Here is a 25,325-nt window from a genome sequence, read left to right on the forward strand (position 1 = left end):
GAACAGATTAGATTGTGGCCTGACTTTGTCAGAGGTTCCTTTGAGCTCATAAATGTGGTAGTGGTTATGATGGCCTTTACTGACTTGATCTTATAAAAATCAACACAAATGGATTTAGGTTTCATTGTTGCAATACAAAAGATATTTGAAATGGGAGAATGAGTTTGTAAATAAGAGATCTTTGTTAAAGGTATCCAGATACCACTTCAGAAAGAATGGATTAGCTCCAGTGGCTTAGAAAACCCATACTCACCCTCTCTACAAAGAAGCTTACAGCTTCTATGCCTCTTAGCAAATTAGACTCAGCAATGAGTGATACAGAATCTTAATTATCCATATTAAAGTAGAAAGGAAGCAACTAAAAGGACAATCTACAACAGCAAAGAAAAGAAAGAAAATGCTAATTCTAATTTAAGGTATGTCTTCCAGGTACTTCTCTTGAACTAGGACCAGCTACATAATGTGTGTGACCTAGCCCAAAGTGAAAATGCAAAGACCCCTTGTTCAAAAATTGAGAATATCGGGCCAAGGATTTAGTTCAGTGGCAGCATGCCTGCCTCAAAAGTGCAAGGTCCTGAGTTTGATCCCCAGTACCAAAAACAAAAACAAAAACAAACCGAATGTCAATGGAGATTTTAGGTGCCTTGCCTGGGATGAGTAGGAGGCTTGCCTCTCCTGGAATGTGGCCTCCATGCACCTGCCCGATGCACACAATTCCAGCAGGGCATGCACTCCTGCCCCTAGCCTTCCCAGAACCAGCACTTTAGCCCTTGTTGTGATGGAAGCTGGGAGCCACTTCTAAAGAGGGGTGCCAAGTAAGCCCCAAGCACCAGGATGCCAAAGAAGTTGACTGGTCATGTGAAAAGTACCTTAAAATTATGCTGAATATGGCAGGAACTGGAAAACTGTCACAGACAATTTGTCATATGAATAACTTGTCACATAGGATATCAAGAATTGATGATAATTTAAATTCTAATCAACTCATTAACTGCTGACTTGTAACTGTAGAACCTCAGGCCAGTTTATGGGTACTGCACCTGGCTTAATCCACTTGAGCTGCTATAACAAAGTACTATATATAAACTGGTTTACTTATATTTGTTTTCATTGTGGATGTTGAGATCAAGGAGCTGGCAGATTCAGTGGCTGGCGAGACATCTTCTTAGGATGACAGTTTCTCTTGCAGCTTCCCATGGTAGAAAGGGAAGTCTTGATCTCTTTAGTCCGTACAAGGGAATGAATCCCATTCATGAGGGTCCTCCCCTCGTGCCCTAACCCGGCCCCTAGTCTTACCTCCCAGTGTCATCACACGGGAGATTAGGACTCAACACACAAATTTAGGTGCCACAAACATTCAGGTCTCAGTAATAACTAAAGCTTACTATTTGCTGGAGTTGGAAAATATTGACCGTAGTGGCTATAAAACAAGACACACTATGATGTGTACTATAATAGAGAACAACTAAGAGCAGTAGGAAAACTCCAAGTAAGAGATTGTAATGTGGAGAGCCATTCTGGTAAGAAGATGACTTTGATCAGGCCATGATGGATGTCTAGTATTTCGACTCAGAGTTTAAAGGGCAAGACTTCCAGACCAAAGGGAGGGCCGGAGACAGTGAAATGCAAAGCATATGGACAGATGTGCCCTCACACTGGAACATTCAGGCATACTTTTCATTCATGCATTACGTTCACTGAACACCTATTGTTTAGGCACTGAGCTAGAAGCAAGGATTTGGAATCAGCAAATCCATGTTTGAAGCATAATTATTAACTTACGAGCTGTGAAACTCAGATTTTGTCACTAGTAAATAGGAGATCCCAGTTTTGTAGAATTATTTATAAGGATTAAATGAAGTAATATGTGTAAGTATTCTAAACAAAACTCTCAGTCTAGTAAGGGAGACAAGTACACAAAGAAATAATTGGGATAATAGTACAAAAGTGGCCTCTGCCTGAGGGTGTACAAGGCATCCCAAAAGATACCGTATTTGAAGTTGAGATCTGAAGTGTTTAAAGTATGTGTTTGAAAGGCAGACAGAAGTTGAGAAAGATCCTTCTGAAGTTAGAAAGTGGTGAATCTCCTTATTGTCTGTTGCGGGGTGGCTGGGGATGAGAGAGTAACAAGCAGGAAGATTAGAGTGATCATATAAATGTCCACCCCCAATTACTCTTCCCTTATTACACTGAAAAAAGGTGGAAGACTTTCTGTGTTGAGCTCTCAGCATATAAACAACTTTTCACGAGACCTTCTGCAGCAGATGTGCTGTGTATTTTTTTTTTGCTGAAAGACATCTAGAACCAAGAAAGGGAAATACAGAGAGGGAGGAAGGGATGGAGAAAGAGAAGGGGAAAAACAGCCAGACAAACAGGAAGACATGGGGTGAGAGAGAAGGAATATCAGTTTCTTTAATCAGTAGACATTTAACACAATATGATTAGGTCTTTTAAGAACAGGAGTCTGGGGCCAGGGATTTACCTCAGTGGTTCTGGTGCTTGCCTCACAAGCATAAGGACCCAAGTTTGATCCTGGTACCAAAAAAGAAAAAAAAGAACAGGAGTCTTGCTGGTGTTGGTTGTTATGTCTCACCATGTGCTTGGTGGTTTAAACTACTTGTCTTTTTATGTCGCCTACCAGACGGAACACTTGCCTCTACAAACTGAATTCAAAGAAAGAGATGTTGGCAATCTTCTGCCCTTTGTAAGTAACATGGTCACATTGTATCAGCCCAGGAGGAGCTGTGGGTTAGCATGCTCATTTAAACATCATTAGAGGGCCAGGGATTTAGCTTAGTGGTTCTGCCAACTGCCTCACAAGTGCAAGGTCCTGAGTTTGATCCCTGGTACCAAAAAAAAAAAATCATTAGATAAAACCTCATTTTAGATAACTTACTCCTGTTTTAGTGTGTTATCATTTGATAAAGTCCTTGAGCTTGCTTACTCTTATGTCTAAGAAATCTCAGAAGTAACCAACTTTTATGAAACCAATAACCAGGAAGAGGGGTCTATACCAGAGATACTACAGAGCATCAGTGGGAATTAACTCTACAATAAGTGTCAGCTGTGGCCCAAAATCAAGCCAGAAAAAAAAAGCCAAGATAAGAGAATATTTAGGCAGTATTTCTTATTCTCAGTTTTGAGTTTTGTCAGGTATATATATATATGGACACATGCCAGTTCGTTTTGCTGTCCTTTCTGTAATTCCACAGTGCCGAAGCTTGAGGGGGTTTTGTTTTTGTTGTTGTTGTTCTTTGCTTGTGTTTGCTTAATTCCCTGTATATCTCACATATTCAGCTCAGTCTTGGGTCTTGAGAGATTTCTGAAGTTCACAGCCTTGTTTTTCTCCAGTTTACCTTAGCTGATACCAAGTGCAAATTCCAAAACCTGAAATTGACCACGGTTCCCATTAGTTGCAGTTTTGTATTTAAAGGCCATTACCATTCTCACTCAATTACTGAGTAACAAATAACTGGAAATGATAAGTTGTTGAACTTTATCTTGCTATTCAATTCCTTTGGGGGGTAATAAATCAGGGACACAAACTTTAATGAATTCTGTTTTACCACAGTGCTGAAAAATGCAAATAGCTGCTCTGCTAATGTAAGCAACGTTTGAATTTTCAGAATGGACTAAGTAGCAAGAGATTTGACTATGAAGATGAGAACTCAGTGGGAGAAGATGGAATTCCGCAGATGTACCCCCTTTACAATCAGATGTGCTACGAAGAGCCGAGCACTGGCAAACATCTAACTACCGACCCTGAGAAAATCTACATTAACCCGCGAGAACATTATGTGTGATTTTTTTTTCAATTTCCAGTGGGTATTCTAACAAATGTTTAGTCTTAGATTGGGGAGAGAAAAGTGAGGCCAATAGTTATTTTATTCTCTCTAACAGTCCCAATCTAAGTGTATTAAAAGTCTTGATGAATGGCTTGGAGCTAATAGCAGATTTCTTTCCTTCATTAGAAATTTCTTAACTAACAGCTGTGTTTGTGAACTTGACTGTCACTTTGTGTGTTTCTGTGACGCTGGTGTTTAACTACTAACATTTGGCCTATGATAGAATGTTCATTTGAAAGTGCAACATCTTCCTTTGATGACTGCAGTGATTCTTCAGAAAGAGAGGCCCCAGCTGGTAGCGTTAACCTCACTGGGTCTCAGGAAGCCAGCCTGTTCCTCTGTAATTCAAACGGGTAGAAAAATGAGTTCCAAATCCATTTCAATCGTTGTTTAGCTAGAATTTAGATTTCCCTGACTTGCAGAATATAATTACAATACCTTTGTACAAATAGAGGTCCAAGAAAAGAGACAAAATTGGCTTTTTATCCAGAACGACAACAAAAATCATTTTAAACTGTCAAAGCTGTGGGTTGCTTTTTATAAGGTCCTGAGGGATCCACCATCCCTCCTGTTTACTGCCCCCTCATAACCAGCTGTGTGGAATCCAGGTTCAGCTCTTGCTCTGTCATTGTTCTACAACCCTGTTGTTTATCTGCAGATTCACCTGTGTCCTACTTACTAAGTTCTAAAAGCCCTGCCTGAATGGTGTGTAGCCCTTTCCCTCCCTTCTCTAGAGCAAGCTCAGCTGCCACTTCTGAAATTTCTTTCAAACTAATCTCAATCTACACAAGCTTTAGCCACCCTTCTGTGTTCTTCAGACTACTTATCTTCCATGTTTTATCTACCTCAGAAAAGACTACTGGAAAATCACCATGAAATAAGTCCTGCTCTTAAAAGCAAGGTGGAAAATTTGAAAAGTCTTTTAAAAAGCTATTTCAATATGCAGTGTATGCTAAAATCACATGTCCTATATTCTTCTTTCCTTACTTTGGTCAACAAGAGTGAAGAGATGCCGAAAAACAAGTAACACAGTATATCCCACAACACATCGATGTCTGCAAACATCTGCTTGAGAGTTCTCATATCCCTTTGTCAACTTTCATCACCAAAATTGACTGTACTAATTACAGTGGGGTGAGCAGAGACAGAGGATCTCAGGTACACATGCTAATGGCAGTCACTCTCCCTCACATCTTAAAAAAAGTGTAATTTTATTGTGCATTCTGGAAGATGTGGTGTATCACAGATTTTAAAAAAAACCTACAAGCTTCTCATGTATTAAGAAAGATAGCATAAGCACTGAGATAAATGGAATAGGACATGTTTCCAAGCTACAGTGCAAGGGGAAAGAATATTAACATAGATTTCTAATGAGATGCCAAAGACAAGTTAGGATTCATGTTGTGCTGACTTTAGATCTTATTTGTTTTTCTACTTCCCATGCTTTGTAAGACAAACTCTAAATGTTATTCCACAATAGTAATACACTCTCCGCCATAATTTGGGTGAACAACAGTTCTGGGAAAAGCGTGTTTCAATTTCATCTCAATGCTTTGGCTAGGTGATAAGCAATTTTTGAAGACAATAGCTGTAGAGTATCAAAGGGTAAATTCTAATGACCCTCTGATGAATCCCTGTGCTACCTCAGAGTAAGAGTTTACTGCCCTTTGTAGAAAAAAAGATAGTCAACTTTATTACTTGAAATGCCATCACTGAGCTAGTGTAACTGAACGTATAAGAATCTGAAATATTTCTCCACTAATAAAAATCACTATGGTCAGAGCTCTCCTTAGCAGCAAAGTATCTCATAAATTCTGGATGTTATGGAGAGGATACAGTGGTGTATCGCCTCTAGAAAGCTTTAAAATGTCCTACATTCCGGATGGTGTTGAGTGTACTACTGGGAAGTAGGTTGTTGAATCAGCTTGACAAAACCACACTGGACACTGGGAGAGTAGAGATGTCTTCATTTGCACCACAGGAAGGGATTTGGAAGCACAAAATTTCAGGAGCCCTTTGTCCCAGTTCTGATAGCCCTGTGAGAAATCCACTGTCTACTGTCATTTCTTGGTTTCGTTATAGAAAAGGAATTTTAGGATGTAGACACCTCTCATGCAGCAAGTAAGTTTAATATTGTCTTTATGTGTTGGCTATAATATTTCTTGAACAAACTGGTAGATTTTAGAGCCATTGGCCCTTTGCATGGATCATATAATAGCTAGTCCTTGTGCTCACCATCTGTTCTCTCTAAAAACCTTGTTAAATAAAGAGGAGCTTTAAAAAGATTTGATTAGCCAGCCCCTCAACCAAAAAAAATGCCATCCAAAATTAGCCTGTAGACCTCTAAATTTGGAGTGTAGACTACTTGCCAATGCTGTTTTAATTTTGAAGTTAGACTTTTACAGCTTAGTGAGGTAGGCTGAAGTATATGATTCACAGCTGATATTAGATACTCTTTCCATAACTGGTTTACTAAAACCCAAACAGAAAAAAAAAGAAATCGCTGTAGCATGTACTGCTTTTGGTTGCAGCCTTGGATTCCAAGGAAAAGGGGAGCACACTCATCTTAAACACAGCCTTTATTGCCTATTTTATATGCAGTCCATCCCCAGGACTGCACACCACACTGACCCAAAATGTCTGCACCAGCTAGGACTGACCTGACAAGTGGGTTAGGAATCTAACCCAGCAGGGTTCTATTTTCTATGAGGATTCACCCTTTGACTGGCCTTCTTACATGTTCCAAATTTAAAGAAGTCTGTGCTCTTTGGGAGCACATAATATGAAATTCTTACCTGTGCTAGGTTTCTCTATAACATAAAAATAATAGTGATTAAAAATACGCCGTAAACTAAATGAACCAGTCCCCTCATTATTTTCTGTGGTCTTACTCATAGGAACAGGATAGGTCTTCATCCTTCTATTGAAAATGATTTCCTAAGTCCTCCTTTGTAGCAGTGTAAAATTCACAGTTTTGTTTGTGATTGTTTAGTCTTTCCCTGTCCTGTGCCGGTTTGCTGGTGCTATTCTTCATGTACAAAAGATCCTACTTTCAAGCTTCCTAGTCCCTGTGGTGCAGACAAAATACCATTATGCCAGCAATCAAAAGAACAGGTTCAACTCCTGGCTTTGCCCCTTTCTAGCCATAGAAGCTTAGGCAATTCACTTAACCTATCTAAGGTATCAGTTGTCCCCATCCGTAAAGCAGAGATTATAATACCTTTCCTGCCAGCCTCTCGGAAGTGTGGGAATTAAACAAAGTGATAATAGATGAGAAATTGTAAGTTCTCTTTAAGTTGACAAGTGCCTGTGACTCTCTTACTGTTGCATGTCAAAGCTAAATTTCCAGTGCCCTTGCCAGCATTTAGAGGACTGTAGTGTCCCTGGGGGAGAACCAGGAAGCAATGTGAAAATTGCAGTTTGACTTACTTTGGGTACAGCTGAGTGCAGATGGCAAGATATTCCTTTTATAATGAATATGTGTCATATGGAAAGCCTCTTATCTGAATCTCATCCTTTTAAGTCTGAAAATGTATGGTGCTATGACCGGTGATTACTCTCATTTTACAAATTACTACTAGTAACAGTTTACATTATCGAGTGGATAGTATGGACAAAATTCTAGAGAAAGCACCCTTCACATATCATCTCACTCCTACTTTGTCCTGTTTCCAGGAGCCCCTCACAACATGCAACGATAAGTCATGCTCACCATTGGTCAGTTGCTACGTCTTTCAAATCTGCTTTTGATTTTAGGGAATATAGAATTGCCTTGATTTCCTTTATTTTATTTTAGTTTTTATTTGCTTTATTTTAAAGCAAAGACATAAAAGGGTATATGAAAAAAAGCAACCTTAAGTTTTAAAAATGAAAGCAAATGCATATGCTCATTTTTAGTGTTTGACCTCCTCTAAATTTACAGAAGACTCACCTACATTATATTAACCATCATTACAAAAACAACCACCCAAATAATCAAAACCACTCTTCCCCACTTGCTTCAGTTTCATTGGACAGAAACATCTCTACCAGACCTTCCTCAGTTTAGTTCCCTGATATACAGTACCCGTTGCTGTTTGTCTCACCTTTACCGAACTCGCAGGGGTGATAACACTTGTAAAGTAGACAGCTATAAAGAAAGGTGTCTTGGGTAGAAAGCCAAGAGAAAAGCAGGAGCATGGGAAGTAGACATAGCAGGGTCACTATCTTTGTGCTGCTCTTGTCCCTGTGCTTCACTGGCAAGCCCTCCCTTTATCACAGGTCATTTATAGACCTTATAGAAGACACAAGAACTTGCATCCCTGGTAAACTAGAAACTAATTTTATGACTGGGCCAATCTTGTGACACCTCTTAAAATGTATGGAATTCGAACATTTACAACTGCTAGATTGAGTAGTCCTCTGTAGATAAAGATATGTGAGGGCATATGTCTTCTCTTACCCTCACCAGGTAACATTCTGCACTGAACACAGGTCTTAGACCAAGCACTGGGTCATGCAAGTTTCTAAGCAGGCAAGCACCAGAACAGCCATCCAACCTGTCCTATAAGCTTGAAAACATCCCAACTCTGTCCTATCCTCCTACACATTGAAGCAACATCCTACCTAAGAGTTTTAATAGCAGTGAGTCCAATAATATTTAAGCAGATTCAGACAACCAATTGACTATTTGACTTCTACACTGAATGAAAGGAATCCTGGGTCCATTGGGCTCATTCATACAAGGGCTGGAGTGTCCTACCCTATTAGGGCCAGTACACATACCTTTAACATCACTATTGACCACTGAAAACATTTACTTATTAGCAAAGTCTTTGGTGTTGAGCTACAGATAAAAGTTTCAGGGTAACAGCCTCTGAAGTGACCAGAGCTTTTCAAAGGCGACAGCTCTCCAAGGGTGTATTCTGCATAGGGTACTTCACAGGTTAACCAACCACCCCTCAGGTATGTATACAGATGGATTAACAAAATTCAGAATAATTTAAGGAATTATGCAACTGTAACATGTTAAAGAATTTCTCAGGTTTTTCCCACTCTTAACACTTGGGTGAGGTGGAACTATTTCTTGCTCTAAAGGCAGCAGCTTGCTGAATAGAATGTTACTGGCATGAATCCCCAGGGAGAGCTCTTCTTATTAGGGTGTGTGTATGTGTGTAAAAGTGATCAAGCGATAGCATATCTTAAAGTTTACCTTCCCAGCTTAAATTTGTAAACCATTACGTGTATTCTTGCTGTGTGTCAGTTGTTGTATTAGTTGTTCTGCTGTACTAAGTTTCAGCTTGATTGTAGCTTGTTGAGAAGACTAGAATAAAATAATATTTTCAAAAATTTAGAAGACACTAAACATCTCTCTGTCATAAATTATCATCTGGGACCACACTATAGAAGTTCCCTCTGAATCTCAGGGAGAAAGGAAACTATTTATGACAAATAAAAAGCATTCTTTAGTCCACTGCTCATGACTAAATCCATCCCATTGATCACAATCAGAATATCCCAGTGTTTGGAGGCTAAGGCTTTGATCTATATCAAATGACATACCTCCCTACATCAGAAAATATTAGTTACATTCCTGTCCTCTAGCTGAAAGGTCTAGAGTTACATACCGGAGTTTCAGAAGAACAGATGTTCTGAATATCAGTACCATGTAACTGTATGGAAAGCAACAAGTCCATGAATAGGCAATAAGCAGGGTGCTCTCCTCTAAGTCCTCCCATTGTATAGCGTTGCTGTTCACAGTTGCTGCATGCACAGGAGTTACATAGAAGGCATGTCAGTTGGATCCAAGGAGATACAGTTACCTGGATGTACAGTTACTTTTAAATTACAGTTGCCATCCAAGACACTTCAAAAATCCAAATGCAGCCCTCAGGTATTTCATCTTTTGCTTTATATAAGGGGGTGGGCAGTTGCTCTCATAGTTTTTTTTTTCCCCAGAACTACCATTTAAAGTTTCTATGGTCCATCCCCTATGGCCCAGCAGGATCCTTGTATTATGACTTATGCTGGTCATATTTATTGCCATAGCATGAGACTTAATAGTGAAAGTCAATTAGAGGCAACCTTGAGGGGAAGCCTTCGTGAGAATCCAGGACATCAGATTTGCTACACTGACTAGAACTATGGCTGCTCCTGATACATACGTGTCTGACAGCCATGAAGAAATGTTTTATGTCTCTCCTCCAGAGGTTAATTTTTCTTAATAACTCATGGTGGAACTGTGAAGCCCTGAGTTGCATATGATTTTCTGAGTGAATGGGCACCTTTGTTTTGTTTTCCAATACCCTTTCTGATAATGATGAGTTATTTTTTAATCTACCCTAGCATATTGATCAGGCTAAATTAAATTCCTCTCTGCTGTCTTATTGATGCCTCAGTGGGATATATTAACTAGAGGCAACAGCAGTTTGAACTAAATGCCTACTCTTGTCCATTTTGTACTTCCCTTACATCTGTGCTTTCTTCCACATAATCTTGCAAGAATTTATTTCATATATTCTTTTCAGCTGAGCATTTCAAAACTCAGATGTGTGTTTGTCATCTTCGGTTTCAGTGTATACTTGAAATTCCAAGTCTTTTGTCAGGAAAAAAAAAAAAAAGCCAAGTAGCTGGTATTGCTACCACATCCTTGGATTATTGCACTTGTCCATCCATAAAAGGTCCTGTTTATCCTCTACCTTCTGTTTCTATTTCTAAGCCAGTGTTTTAAGACATAGCATCTGTTCCAGCCTATTCACTCTTTATGTGGTCTTAACCTCTTTACTTCTTTACTTCTCAGTTTTCTTCCTGTAAGTTAGTGCTCTCTATACCATAGGGGTTTATGGGGGGGGGGGATATTTAAGGGTTATGTTCAAGAGAGACCCTTCTTTTTAAGTGATTTTATAAAATCCCCTTGGTTTAAAATGAGAAACTTTATACCTCTTTTTTTCTATTCTTGTTTTGCTATTTTTACTTCTGAGAAGTGATCTCTGTCTGAAGAGTATTCTGGTTTTAACTTTCTCTTTTTTAACCCTTTTCACACTAAAATCTCTACGTTTTCCATTTCTTGAACTTTCTGCTTACAGGGTAAAAATTAATTCTCCCATAACAAATCCTAATACTTTTACTCCAGTTATCATTAAACAAATTAATGTTCTCTGCTGGAAGAAACATTCCTACAAGAATCCAGAAGCTAATTAGGTCTCACTCTGGCCCTGGTGAGATTTCCCCTTGTGTCCTGATTCTCCTTGTGTAAACTGAAGTTAATCTGGCTATTTCCCAGCACGTAGATAGTGTGTGTCCCGACTAATACCTGGTGAAAACCATTTTGACTACATAAATACATGGGATAATCTTGAGAGGCTTCAGGTAGGAATAGGTCCTTGTGTAGCTCAATTCAGAATGCTAATCCATTGTTTGCAAAAGAAATGTTTTACTAATGTGAGTTTTTATTACTGAAAATTAGATTGTAGTCATCTGAACTATTTGGATGTACAAGAAGTGAACAACAGTACATATTTTTGCTTGTCAGAAATGACACAGGTTATATTTTTAAGCGATAGAGCTGCAACATTTGCATAACAGTGTACTTGGGTACAGAAGTAAAGGAAATTTAGATGTTACAAAATACAGAAATTCAATGATTAGCTTTGAATTTGAGATTGTATTTAAAATAGTAGATTGATAGTATGTTTTTAGACAGTCTTTATTTTTAAATTACCATAAATTGTATTTTATTTTTGCAGTTTTGAAGTACATAGTTCTTTACGTGTTTCAAATAAAGTTTTTATCAACTAAGATTTTAAAATTTATATTGCTATCAATGGATCAATTATTAAAACACATATATAAAAAGTAATAACCTATTTACATGACTGTAAAATTCAAGGTTTACAGAACTTCTATGTCAACTATTTCTGTACTTGAATCCTTTATAACAATTTAAAAAGTACTAACATGTATTTTTCAGCCACATAAAAATGCTTTTAAAACATTCTGTGTTATAAATCATGGTAATAACATATGAAAATTATATAATGCTTTTAAAAATGAAGCTACATTGCAGTTAAAGAAGAGTTCTTGATTCATGATTAATCTGTAGGCATTAGAAATTCCCTTTCATTTAGGAAATTGTACCATAACTAGCCATTAAATGCTCTTAATTACCAAAAACAAACAAGCAATCACAATAGATTCCTGAATTTTATTTCAGCAATGCTCTACTGATTTGTGAAATCCCAAAGTGTAGGAACCACACTTTTTAAAATAACATTTTATTGAGATATCATACAAATTTATATTTTTAAGGTAAATTCAGTGTTTTCTTAGTATATTTACAGAGTTGTATGTCTATCACCACAATAAATTCTGAAACATTTTCGTTACTGTATTAGTCACTTTCCTATCACAAGGACAAAGGACCTGACATCTTTTAACCTCCTGTTTTGGAGGATCCAGTCCATAGTTGTTTGGCTGCAAGGCAGAAATTGGCCTGCTAGAGAGGGGTATTGGCACTGGAAAGCTGGTTTACTCATGGAAGCCGAGAAACACAGAGAGAAAGGAGGATCCAGGAAATGGGTACAGTCTTCCAGGCTGTACCTTCATCAAGAGGCTGTACCTCTTAACTGCACACTTAGTTAACTACTGAATTCATTAGTGAACGAATCCACTGGTGAGTATAGCACCTCATAATCCAACCACCATACACAAGACCGAACTGTGAGCATGCGACTTTGGGGGATATTTTAGGTCCAAACCATTACAAACACTCTCAAAAGAAACCTGTACACATTAGCAGCCACTCCCTGACACATTCCTAACAAGTACTTTTCAGCCATATAAAAATGCTTTTAGAATGTGGTGATTTATGCATCCCTAGCAACAATCATTCTACTTTCTGATTCCTGGACTAGCCTGTTCAGAATATGTCATATGAATGGAATCATATAATACATGGCTCTTTCCGACTGGCTTCTTTCTCTTGGATAACGTTTCCAATACAGCATGTACCACACCTTCATATTACTAAAGAATATCACCCAGTAGACATTAGGTTGCTTGCACATTTTATAAATAATTATGATTATTAAAATACTGCTATGAACATATGTTTCATCTTACATTTTGTTTTTCTTGCATGTACACCTGGAAATAGACTTACCTGGGTCCTGAGCCACCTGTAGCTGATCTACTCAGCCGGCCTTGTTTCAAGACCTGGACTTTCACTGTTATGTTCTCTCTGACCTGGGGAGTGAAGGAGGATGAGGACAAATGACAAAGAGACATGGAGTCAGTTTAACATCTAGGCAACTAGGTGGCTCCTACCTCCAGGAGGCAGAGGAGCACCTACTGTCTGTCTCACTCATCTTGCCTTTATTCACCCAAACAAGGAGGGCACAAGCAGTCAAAGTAACACAAGCTGCAACTGCTTTGCAAAATCCATGTGTTGATATTCTGGTAAACAACTTAACCTCAGCTGTTTTAAGTTAGAACTTGCAAAATGCAATCACCCCTGAATGCAGCCTTTCTCCTCTGTGCTCACAGAGGAGGCCAGCTATTCCTCAGCTCACCTCTGGTCTTTGACACAGGGTCATAGGGCAACTCTGTGGTTTAACCTCTACAGGAAGTGCAAACTGGTTTTTCCAAAGCTGCTGTACCATTCTCACCAATAGAGTATGAAGGTTCCAAATTCTCCACATTTTCACCAACACTTGTTATTTTCAGTCTTTTTTATTATATTCATCCTAGTAACTATGAAGTGGTGTCTCACATTTGTTATATGAATTTTCCTCTTGGCTGATGTCTATTTTCTACCATGCAGGTAAAGACATTTTTAACTCATGGACCACATAAAAACAGACTGCACACTACATTCTATCCACAGCTAGCTAACCTCTGACCATAGAATTAGTAAACAAATACAAATAAAACAGGTATTACAAATGCATTCTATATATTGAGGAATATAGAGGAAGCATAAGCCTGTGAGAAATAGATGTGGAAATCTTAAAAGAATCCTTGATTTGACAGCACCAATAAATTGACTTGGTGGATTGGATAAAACACAAAAAAAACCTTGATCTCATCATTTGCTGATGCCCATGGTGCATGTACTCCCACCATGGCCCATTTGAAGCTACCAAGGTGACACTGCTGAATCTGAGGCTAAGAAGAAATGTGCAAAATCAGCCCCGTCCAGATGGTGCCAGCTGCCTCTAGTTCCTCTCTGACATAAACCACCTCTCATTGTACACGACTTACAGTAATCAGTAAATACAGCTAGCATTTTCAAGGCCGTGGTTGGTCTTCTACAAGCATCCAGCAACAGAGAGAACATTACCCACCCATTGTATTATTAGACTTCCTCAAAAAGCCTTTTGCCTTTTATCAGTATTTATTACTCTCAAATCATAGCCATATGCTTATGGGGCAAAATAAGCGTAAATATCCACGTCCGAAAAATGTAAAACAAAAAAAGGTGTTGGAATAAAGTCAATGTAACAAAGGCAAATATGTTCTTATCAATCTAGAAAACTTCCCAGAATATATATTTCAGTAGGATGTTGCATGTGTGGGAAATGGTCAGGTAGACACAAACTGAAATATTCTACACATATGAATGTTTTATGCAATAATTTACATGTTTGAGTCAAAAAATAAAAAAGACAGGAGCCAGGCACAGTGGCACACACTTAGGATTCTTGCTACTCGGGAGTTTGAGGCAGGAGCTTTACACATTCAAGATCAGCCCGAGCAAAATAAAAAGACCCTGTCTCTCAAAAATGTTCTAAAGTGCTGTGGATGTACCTTGGTTAGTAAAGCATGTGCCTAACAAACTAGAGGCTCTGGATTCAATCCCTAGTCCTGGAAAGAAAAGAGCATGGGCCAGGGGAGACTTTTTCTCTAGGATTATGTATGTGTATAGATATTTTGCCTGTGAGTTTCTTCTCTCCAGAGGTTTCAAAAATGTCACAATTTTAACTGTTTCCACCAAAACATCACAATGCAAGGGAAAAGAATTTCCTTTTACTTTTTCTGAAATTGTTGCAAGAAGGCTCTGGAGAAATTAGATGGTGAGTCATCCAGAAAATAAGCAGTTCGTATCTCATATTTTAAATATCCTTGGGCCATTCTGATTGAATATGTTTCCGAGCTGGTATTAATTTCTGTGCAAATCTAAGAATCCGGCCTTCTTGTCCTGGGCTCCCTGGAACTTCCCTACCTCTTCTAACCACTTCCCTTCCTATTAGTGGTAAATCCCAGAGTTCTGTGAGGGATTCATGGTTTTGACCCATGATTGTCAACTCAAAGAAGTACTTTTCTGAGCAGAAGTGACTATTATACTACTTTGTTCATAGTAGCAAAGGGTGCTCTTATTACAGACACACATATTTTGTACAGGACTCACAATTTGCTGATTCCCCAGTGGAGATTCTGGTCACACTTGATCAACCTGTGACTTCTCTGTGAACTGTCCTTTTCTTGGCTAAATAAAAAGCAGACTTTACTGAAATACAAGCACACATGTTCCCAGCTGTGATTCAGCCAGACTTCCTGGGTTTCCTGGAATAGTTCTGCTTTCCCAAGTCAGCGTTCTTATCCCTATACCGGTGCATGTCAGATGGGGCATCACTGTGGGGGACTCACCTTATAGGGTCAACGTTCATACGCCAGTCAGCTTCCTGTTGCTACCACGAGACACTTGCAAGACACAGTTTAGAAGGAGGAAAGGTTTATTCTGGCTCACAATTGCAGAGATTTCAGTCTGTGATTGTCAACCCCATTGTTTCTGGGCTTGTTGTGAGGCAGAACATCAGTGGGGAGTGCAAGGGGAAGCAAAGCTGCTCACCTATGGCAGCCAGGAGCAGAAAGAGCAGGGGGAACTAGCAACAAAATACTGTTTAGGGCCTGACCTCAGTGAACTACGTCTTTCATCTCCCGAAGTTTCTACCACCTCTCAATGGTCCATCCAGCTATGAATCCATGAGTCCATGGATGAGGTCAGAGCCCCCACGATCCAATCAGTTCCTGTTGCTTTCATTCCGCAAGGTTCAGGGGCCCAGACTGGGAGGGGAGGGCAAGGCACGGAATCACCACCCAGACTCCGGAGAGGTTTCTGCCACGCTTCCGCTTTATTCAGGAAATGCACAGGCTTATATAGGGTAAGGCGGGGGTGGAGCCAGGGTGGAGTCGGGATATGCGGCACATCATTATGGGCTACATGTTAGTTTTTGGATTGTATGCTTTAGGGGCTGAGGTGCATGGAGTCAGGATTTTAGAGGTTTTTGAGAGAAACAGTTTATCTCTCTAAGGTCAGATCTCTACACACCCGTGGAGGCAGATTATTCCAGCCCTAATAGGCCTCAGAGTTTTCTCACAAGAGATGGGTGCAGCACTCCTGACTCAGCCAGACATTAATCTGATCCTCAAGTTCCCCAAGGCACCACCTGAGAATACTGGTGCACTGGGTTCAAACCCTCAACACACCAGCTTTTGGGTTACATTTCAAATCAGACCTAAGCAGCATTTTAGATCAAAACCCAAACTCCTAATCTTTGGATTATCACTCCAGAGAAGTTAGAGCCACTAGTCATGTCTTCATGAATTTCTGAGGCTGTGAGTGTTAGTTTTATAATCACAACTGAGCAAGGAGAGCCAAGAGACACCCAAGGAGATGCCTGGGGCATACTGCATAACAGCAGCCTTATCCTCTCTCCAGGCTAATCAGGTTAGATTAACCCTTTCAAGACAGTTATCTCTTGATAGCTCATTCCTGGACATAAAGAGTCCAAACTGCTCATGAAGTACATGTAGTTTATACTTCAATGGGACACTTTCTGTGTCTCCCCTTCAAAGTATGCCCCTTTTACATTTCTAACTCTATAAAGCAGAGTCCCAATGGAAGGAAGAAAACAAAGTCTTCAGTGAATCAGGGGTAGGGATGGTAAGTGGGAACACTTTGGCTTCCATTCCTTGGTTTGTGGTCCCATGTAATCTTCCTATTAGGAGCATGGTACTATGTAAAATATTTAAATAAATGTATATATTCTGTTCTGGAAGATAGTACCTTTTCCTTGTAGATTAAGATATTGTTTTAATTTGGCGCTTCAACTTCCCCATTGATTGGCAGTCACATTGGTGTGTATCAGACTGAATGGTACTAAATTTGAAATGTCTGGGGAATTTCATGATCACAGACCTACTTCCTTCTCCCTTGGCATAAAATGACTACATGGTTTGACCCAATGTTGTGACATGTATAGGAGCATATCAATGAATCAAATGGTCCATAAGTCCTCAAACAATGATATATACAAACTATATGCCTGTTCATTTTAGAATAAAGCTGTACATCCCAAGATAGAAAGGACCCAATGTAATCTACTTAGCACCATGTAACCAATGGTCTTCAGCAAGTGCAGTGGTGTGGACTCATCCCTGGTCCTTGATGCTGGCAGGTTGGTTATTGGTAGCAATAGTAGTTTGTAAGTAGCTTTGAAAGTGGGAATGAATATTGTTGGGCCCACTAATAACAACAATTTTCTCTTGCAGGATCATTCAATTCATGTGCCCATGAATGCCAAGATGGCTAAAGACCAGAGTTGCTTAATTCCAGCCTGCTAAGTCATTCACTCTACTTCATTGTATTGTTTCTCTTCCCTTAGCTAGGCTCTTTCAGATGGGTGTTAACATGTGATACAAATATTTGCATATAACCATCCACATGCTTCTGTGCTGGGCTTCCATGTTCCCAGTTTTCCAATTTAACCGGGTTTACCTTTCCATTGTAAGTCTGCGGTGCACCTGCCATCCATTTTTGGTTTGCCTTCCCTCCTGTCTTAATTGATTTTTTGCTGTTAGACACCATCTGAGGCTGGGCAAAGAACAGAAATCTATTTCTTGTACATCTACAGGCCAGGAAGTTAAGATCGAGGTAACAGCTTTAGGCAGGAAGCTTCTAGCTGCATCATCCATAGAAGAAAGCAGAAGTATAAAAGAAAGCAAGAAGGTGCCAAACTTGCCCTTTTATGATAGCACCAATCCCACCCATGAAAGTGGAATACCTGGCCTCTTAATAACAATTACAATGGCCATTGCATTTTAACATGAGTTTTGGAAAAGACGAACATTCAAACCACATAGTCTCCCTAAACTGAATTTATCTGACAGATGCTTTTAAAGAAATCCCAAGATGATTGTAGTGTCATCTCAGGGAGGTGCTCAGGTACCAAGGTGATGTGGAGGTATGGGCCATGTGCTCAGGCAGCTGCCTTGTGCTTTCTAGGCCTGCTCATACTGAGTCCCAATGTATGATCTTTGTTTTAAAATGTGTCGCTGCTGGGACTCTCCTACCTTATATGTTGGTAGTTTCTAAGGGAACTCAGCTCACAGTGGGAAATATTAAAATGAATGCTTTCAGATGCATAGTAGATAGATAGATGTTTGGTGTCCCATGATGAGCTAATCCATCTCTATTAGGCACAAGTAGTATACTGAAAAGAGTAGTTTTTTTTTTTAAGGTGTGTAATTTTCTGATAAAACAAATAAACAAACAAACAAACAAACTAGACATACTCTAAAAACTCCAAATGTCTACATTATGATTTTCCTACTGAAACTTGCCATCAGATTTACAAAACAGTACAGTCATCTCCTTAACTCTGTGACAGTCAAGATTCTGGCTGTCACCCCAGTCTTGCTGTTCATTAGTAAAATCAACCTGGCTTACTTCAAGCATTTACACATCTTTACCTTGCCTTTGTTATTTGAGAGTCCTATCATCACTGTTACTGTCACTACTGGGGCTCCATTAATTTTTTCTGAACATTTTAGTGATGCTAGTCCCCCACTTCTATCCCTGATGGTCTTGGAAAATGTGTCCTTGGAGCCTTTTTGTCATACACAATCCTTTGGTGGGTTTTGGGGGCCTTGCCAAGGTATAGATTCTGCTTCTCTGAAGAATCCTCCAAAATCAACAAACCCCCTTATCCTATCTTATAGTCCAACTGCTCTGGGTAAAGCAGCCTCAGAATCTAGTCCCACTGGAATTTCCCTGTCACCTGTCAGTGCATGTTGGCCAGAACTCAGAGCTTCTCTGGAGTATATTCACTTTTATCCCTTGTCAGACCCAGCATGTCCCCAGATGATTATATCTCAATCCTATGTATTGGCCTAGAAGTCAGTAGGAGAGAGGGAGGAAGGTCTTGAGGGTGCAAGCTGTCTTTGAAAGACTACATTGGTTTCAGGCAAAAGGGAAATGGTAGCTCTAGATAGGGAAGGGTAGACCCCTTCTGAAGGCCTGGAGAATTCAGAGCAGTTGTGGAAGAAATAGCATCAGCCCTGCTTTTCTATTTTAGTTTTAGCCCTTAAAGTTTTACATGCTGGGAAACCCCCAGTCGGTGGCAAAAGGTTAATCAATCTGGAATTTTAGAGTTTCAAACATTTCAGGAAAAATTTTCCAGATATTTTCAGCCCAAGTGCCAGAGCCTCATTTTCCCCCACCATATTGGTATAACAGGTCTCCCTTGGTTAGGCATTTGTCTATCTCTGAAAATCAGCAATAGATTTTATCCTGTGCTTGGATCTCAGCTCTCCTCTGCCCTCTTGCTGTGGAATAGAAAGCCTGTTTGTAAACTACGAGGTGAAATCTCTGGTTTTCTATTTAGCTTTTAGTTGTCTTTTAACTGCTTGTAGTCATTTATTATCTTTAGGGTATCAGTAGTCTTTGGGGATAATTATGTAATCCCAGTGTCATGGGATACTAGCTCCCCTTCACTTCTCAAAAACTTGATAAACCTAGCCACAGATGCGTTCTATTCCATGATAACATCATCCAACTTCCCCACCCACAGGACTATCACCCGTGCCAGGGGATGCAAATGTCTCGTCTGTTAAATTAGGCCTTCCTTGGCTCTCTGATGGCTGCTGGTTTAGCTCCCAAATTCCATCTTATCCAGTGTTTCCCAGGGCTGCTTATAAACTGGTGCAGGTTGGGCCCTATGGAAGCAGGGGTGTAGAAGGAGTTCGCCATGCGGGGTATCTTTCTGGAGGTAAACTTCTGTAGGAGGGAGGGGTGGGAAGAAAGACTGAGCAGAGAAATGGAAAAACTGTGCTGCAAGGCTACAAGGCCTTGACCCATCCAGAGTGAATTCGGGCTTTGAGTTCCCCCACCTTGGCTCAAAAGATCAGGCATCCATAGTTGTGTGGCTCCCCTCAGTAACTGGATATGGTGGAACTGGAGAGGGCACGTCCCCGGGCAGCAGCCTCTGCAGGACGGGCAGCCTTGGACCCTAGAGCTGGGGTAGCAAGAGGGATCTGAAAAGTGCCTTTCCATGTCCAATACTCCAGGAGAGGAACTGAAGGACCCTGGAGTAACTTTCATTCCGATTAAGTACTATTTACAAGCTAAAAATATTCCATAAATGGCAATATAATATTTATTAATTTATCATTTTCCCTATATTTTTTTCTTTCATTTTCTCTATTCAAGGGAGATAGAAACCTCTTACATTTATTTTTTATTGAAATTCATTTTATGGGTATAGTACTTAATGTACAGTATATAATGTGCAGTATATAATGATTCCATTCCTTGTTGGAAGTTGATCCATACAACATGTCTTAATTCTTTTTTCATCCTCTACCTATCCCCTTCCTCCACCTCTTGGTCCACTTCCCTTTTGCAAAAGATCTATCTCCCTAGTTCCTATTATCTATATTTTATTTTGTTCCTTATATTCTAGGTTTCTCATATAAGAGAAGCCATGCTATATTTAAGCTTATGTGTCTGATTTATTTCACTTCATATTATGGTCTCATGGTGTATCCGTTTTGCTACAAATGATTAAGCTTTCTTCATCTCAAGGAATCCCTGTTCCTCTCAGGGATTTCTCCCCAGAAGCTTGAACCTATTGTTTGGAGAACAGAGTTTGTAGAGGAGGCAATTTCTCTCACACTAAAAAGATGCTCCAGGATGGATGGGCCACAAGGAATACAGAAAAACATGTTGTTTGGGGAATTTCCCTGTGCGTGAGGAAAAGTCTCAGAAGGAGCAGTTACTGAGTAAATAAGGAGAGCTACAGTGACCTGTGTCTTAGTCTTGGCCAAGAAGCTACACAGTGGCAGACCAGAAGAAGCACGTGGCCTGGCACAGCAAGTGTCTGAGTGGTAATTTCTAATCATCACGCTGTCACCACCAACCTGGAGCTTTCTGGGATCCCAGGTTTGTGGCACAAACCTGAAATAAAAAAGGTAATAAAAAACTACTGTTGCAAGAATACCTATGCATTTCCAGCTCATCTGGTGGGATGAAGGCATGGCTTTAGAAGTGGACAAGAAGAAAACGGAGAGTTGTGATACTTCCTGCACCCCTGTGTGTACGGGCTGATTCGAATCTGCTTTTATGTCTGTAAAGGACTGCGTCGTGTCAGCCCTTGCCTCCTTCCTCCTTCCTTCATCACTCTCAGTTCCGTCCTCGCATCCCTTCTCGTCTCACTGCCACTGGAACCCAGAACTCCAGGTGGATGCCGAGGGCGTGTTGGGCATTTCCTGAAAACTCTTTCCAGCGCCTCTCCCGTCCATCTCAGAGCGCGGCACACCTCCCCTCCCCACACCCATCCTGTTTGCTTTTTCTTGCATTTGTCTAACCTCAATTCTAGTCCTGCGAATGTTTATTTATAGCACCGAGTTAGGAGAAATTTGGACTCAACTCATTCTTGTGTTTAAGCCTCAAAATATTTCACTTTTGCATTTTTCCTTACCTTCATATTATTTACTTTGCATTTTTTCTCATTTTTAATTTTTACATGTGAAGTTCCTTGAAAATTTTAATTGTAAAACAGCAGATTATAACACTTGTTGTAAGAAATTTCAAACTGCCATTTAAAAAACAAATACTCAAAGGGACTAGAACGTACTTATACTTACTTCAGAATTCTGAGTAGTAAAACATCCTTTTGCAATGATACCAAAGCACAAGTAAAGACAGAAGGGGAAATTACATGTTTCAAAACTTTATTAAAAATATCCTGGAAAGCAAAGGTTGATGTTTATTCAATAGTGGGTCACCAACTGGGTCTCTCTCAAAAGTATGTGATTCTTCAAAAATGATTCCCTTCATAGAGCTGGCCTTGTTGGCCTCGTGATTTAGATATGTTGAAAAACCACTGTGCTTCTGTTGAATGGCCATGTGTTTTTAAATTCTTCCTGCCTTCATTCAAAAGCATCTTTAGCAATCTCTCCATAGTCACCCCTTTCTCCATGAATACAGTTTCCATCTACTTTACATCTTCAGCTTTTCTCACCATTCTGAGATATTCATTTATTAATTCACAAAAACGATTGAGTGCTTACAAAGTTTTTCTATGGATTTTTGAGAGTAAGGCAATGAATAAAACAAAATTCTCCACCTCATGAGGCCTGTAATAGAGAAAGGCAGCAAACAATTTTATTCAACAAATTATATGTTAGTAATAAGTATGAATAAAAATAAAATGGGGAAGAGCTTAGAAATTGTTAGAGTTTACAATTTTAGAACACCTCGCTGAGAAAGTAATATTTAAGGAAGGACTGGAAGAGGTGAGAGGGCATGTATTTGATTATCTAGGCAGCGAGAACAGCAAGGGCAAAGGTCCTGTGGCAGAACTGTGCCAGCCATCTTGGAGGAACAGCTGTGTGAGAGGACAAGTAGTAAATGAGATCTGGAGGAACATAAAGTGGGAGCCGGACTGGCCACTGTGTGGCGCATTGTATAGATCTGGGCTTCTCTGAGTGAGATGGGAGCCCTTGAGGATTCTCAGCTGAGCATGACTTAATCCTCATGAGCTTTCACAGGATTGCTCTGGCTGCCGTGTTGAAATTGTCCAAAGTGGGTTATCAAGGACGGCAGCAGCGAGTCGAGTTAAGAGGCCAGCTCAGTGGTTCTTTGAGAGGTTGTGGAAACTTAGATGGCAGTAGCAGCAGAAGTGTTGGGCTTATTTTGTAGGCACAGCCTTGTAACGGTCTGTGCTCTAATTCTTCCCACGTTCCTTATGGCTGAAGCTGTATTCCTAAAAAGCCCTCTTCTCGTGGCACTCCCTCGTTCAAACACACCGCCATCCTCCTCGCAGATCGAATCCTTCTAGTGCTATAATTCTCAGCTGCCTAGCTTCCTCCCATCTGCTTCGCTCCCATTCAGGCTGGAGTTGGCTGATCGAAATAATTTATTCACGCCCCCCACACTACCTACTGTTCTTCCCTCTTGAAGGGCAGCCCACACTCTTCTCTGCCTATTCCCTTGTATTCCCACTCTTCATGCCTATGGCAAATGCCCCTCTCTTAGTGTCTTTCTACTCACGCTGCAGGCCCATATGGGCACCTCTCTTCTCCGGTTTGGTTCAGCTTCCACTATTTTGCATCTCTTTTTAATGTCCTTTCTGGTGCTTCCATAACCCATAAGCTCTATCACAACAGGGACTGGGTAATGTATCCTTTTGTAACTTCCATCTCCTTGGCCCTTCCTCCCCAGCCCAGCTGAATTATATAATATGTGTTTGGTAAGTGTTTGCTGGGCTGAGCAACATCTAACACGTGCTCTTTCTCACGGAGGTTGGGCAAACAGTCTTGGCCATGGATGCATGGAAAAGGCAAGATGATGCTCACCCCTATCTAGAACACCTTCACCTTCCTAATGACTCATCCTAGAGTGTATTGCTTGGAGTGGTAACAAAGTTTCATGCTGCTTCCTAGGACTGGAAGGAGGATACCCTCGCATATCTCATGCATGAAGTCTGTGTCTTCCAGCATACTGAACACCACTCTTCTAGGTACAACATAGCTGGCTGCTTTCGCTCATTCCTTCCTCCGTGTTTCCTGGCCCCTACTCCTCTTCTAGTCCCACCTGCAATGTGCAATGTGGGAGTTATTGTAGGTATCATTTGTAAAAATGAATCTCATCAAAACCTACTGAGCTGCATATTTACACAAGCTCCAGGTTTTTCTTACCAGCTGTGTACATTTTTGCAAACTCTACATTACCACCTAATTGAAATGGCTGCTTAGTTCCATTCCTCCTATTAAAGACAGTTTAAGGAAATCAGCTCCATACCTTAGCCATTTTAAAGTCACCATTAATCTAATGCTCTTGATTCACTAGCAGTCTTTTTAAAAAAATGTGTCCCTACAAACCTTCCTACTGATTTCCGGTCCCCCTTTCTGTTATCAAAGCATACTTCATTTCGTCTGCTCATTTCGTTTCCTCTTTGCCTACTATAATGGATGCAGGTTTTGCTCATTCCTGACTGGACCTCTTGTAATGCCTATTTTATCTCTCACCCATAAATCTCTTTCAGTTTGTCATGTGAATGGTGAGAATGAAATGTGATCTGTGAGTTTCATTTGGGCTGCCCTTGAGAGTAGCATTGCTATTTTCTTTCATGATGCTTTTGTATCTCTGCCACCTCAGCAGCACCATAGCTGAGACATCCTAACCCCACCCACAGGCAGGCTTGGAGTCCATCCCTGAACCTCACCAGAAGGATGTGTGGGTCATCTTCACATAGCTTCACCTTGCAAGTGTACTCTTGTAACTGGCCCAAGGACCTCAGCTATAACTGTCCAGATTCTCAATGCATCTGAAGTTCTCCTTCCTCTTCCTGGTCCCTCTCCTGAGCCACAGCTAATATCACAGGGTCCGCCTCTGTGTGTTGGATACCTGATCTAGCCTCCCATTTGGACAGAGAGTGCATCTCTCCAAGCCCTGTGAAGGTTGGGGACATCCAGTGGTGATCGCTCAAGGAACTCCTCAATGTCAAGTGCTGTCTGCTTTGGCATGATCTTGCCACCCTATTCTCGTAGATGCCATGCTCTGCCTTCCTAGATGGGCATTTTCCCACTGCCACTGTTAAACCAGAGGCAACCTCCCCAGATGGTACATCTAACCTGTTTTGTTTCTAGCAAGCATCTCACACAGACACCCACTGCTCTAAGAGTGTTCAACGATTTCTTCCCACATCAGCATCTCTCTAGGCTGTCTGCTGGATAAGAATGTTCTCAGCAAAACAAGCTGAAGACTGCGTCTGCCTCCATCCATTCCACATCCTCTAAGAAACATTTCTGTTTTTCAGCGCCTCCTTTCCAAGTGCCTCAAGTCCTCTTGCCAAAGCAACGCCTCTGACCAGAACCTGTGCTTCCTGTGGTGATGCTTGGACTTGAGAGCAGCTCCTTCTTTCTCCCCTTTTTGCAGCTCAGGTTCTGATGTGTTGATTCTGCAAAGCACAGCCATACAGTCTGATGAGTTTCTCTTGTACCTCTCCACTGAGAAGTCAGTTACCAGAAATGGTTCTATTTATGAGATGTTAAAAGAGACCTTATGGATAGACTCACTAGGAGTGGTTTGAAGAAAATATGCTATGCACTCAATCATCCTTCTATTCATTACTAGAAAATTATGAAGCTTCAAACAACAATGAAATGGTCATTTTTAAATCTTTAGAGTAAGAGAATTTTTAAATGTTCTATGTTTTA

At 40.4% G+C, this 25,325-nt stretch overlaps 1 protein-coding gene across 1 annotated transcript in view; it reads left to right on the forward strand.

Annotated features, from left to right (window-relative positions):
• Window positions 1-10,444, forward strand: part of Nectin3 (nectin cell adhesion molecule 3) — a 130,111-nt gene extending 119,667 nt beyond the window's left edge. Inside the window, exons 8-9 of the mRNA XM_033768080.1 lie at window positions 2,642-2,704; window positions 3,627-10,444. Of these exons, the coding sequence (XP_033623971.1) occupies window positions 2,642-2,704; window positions 3,627-3,803 (240 nt within the window). The 3' untranslated portion in view covers window positions 3,804-10,444. The remainder of the gene's footprint in view (window positions 1-2,641; window positions 2,705-3,626) is intronic.
• Window positions 10,445-25,325: the final 14,881 nt, after the last annotated feature.

The sequence above is a fragment of the Fukomys damarensis genome, unplaced genomic scaffold (genome assembly GCF_012274545.1).
Source record: "Fukomys damarensis isolate Sample0158 unplaced genomic scaffold, DMR_v1.0_HiC HiC_scaffold_24, whole genome shotgun sequence".
NCBI classification, from domain to species: Eukaryota; Metazoa; Chordata; class Mammalia; order Rodentia; family Bathyergidae; genus Fukomys; species Fukomys damarensis.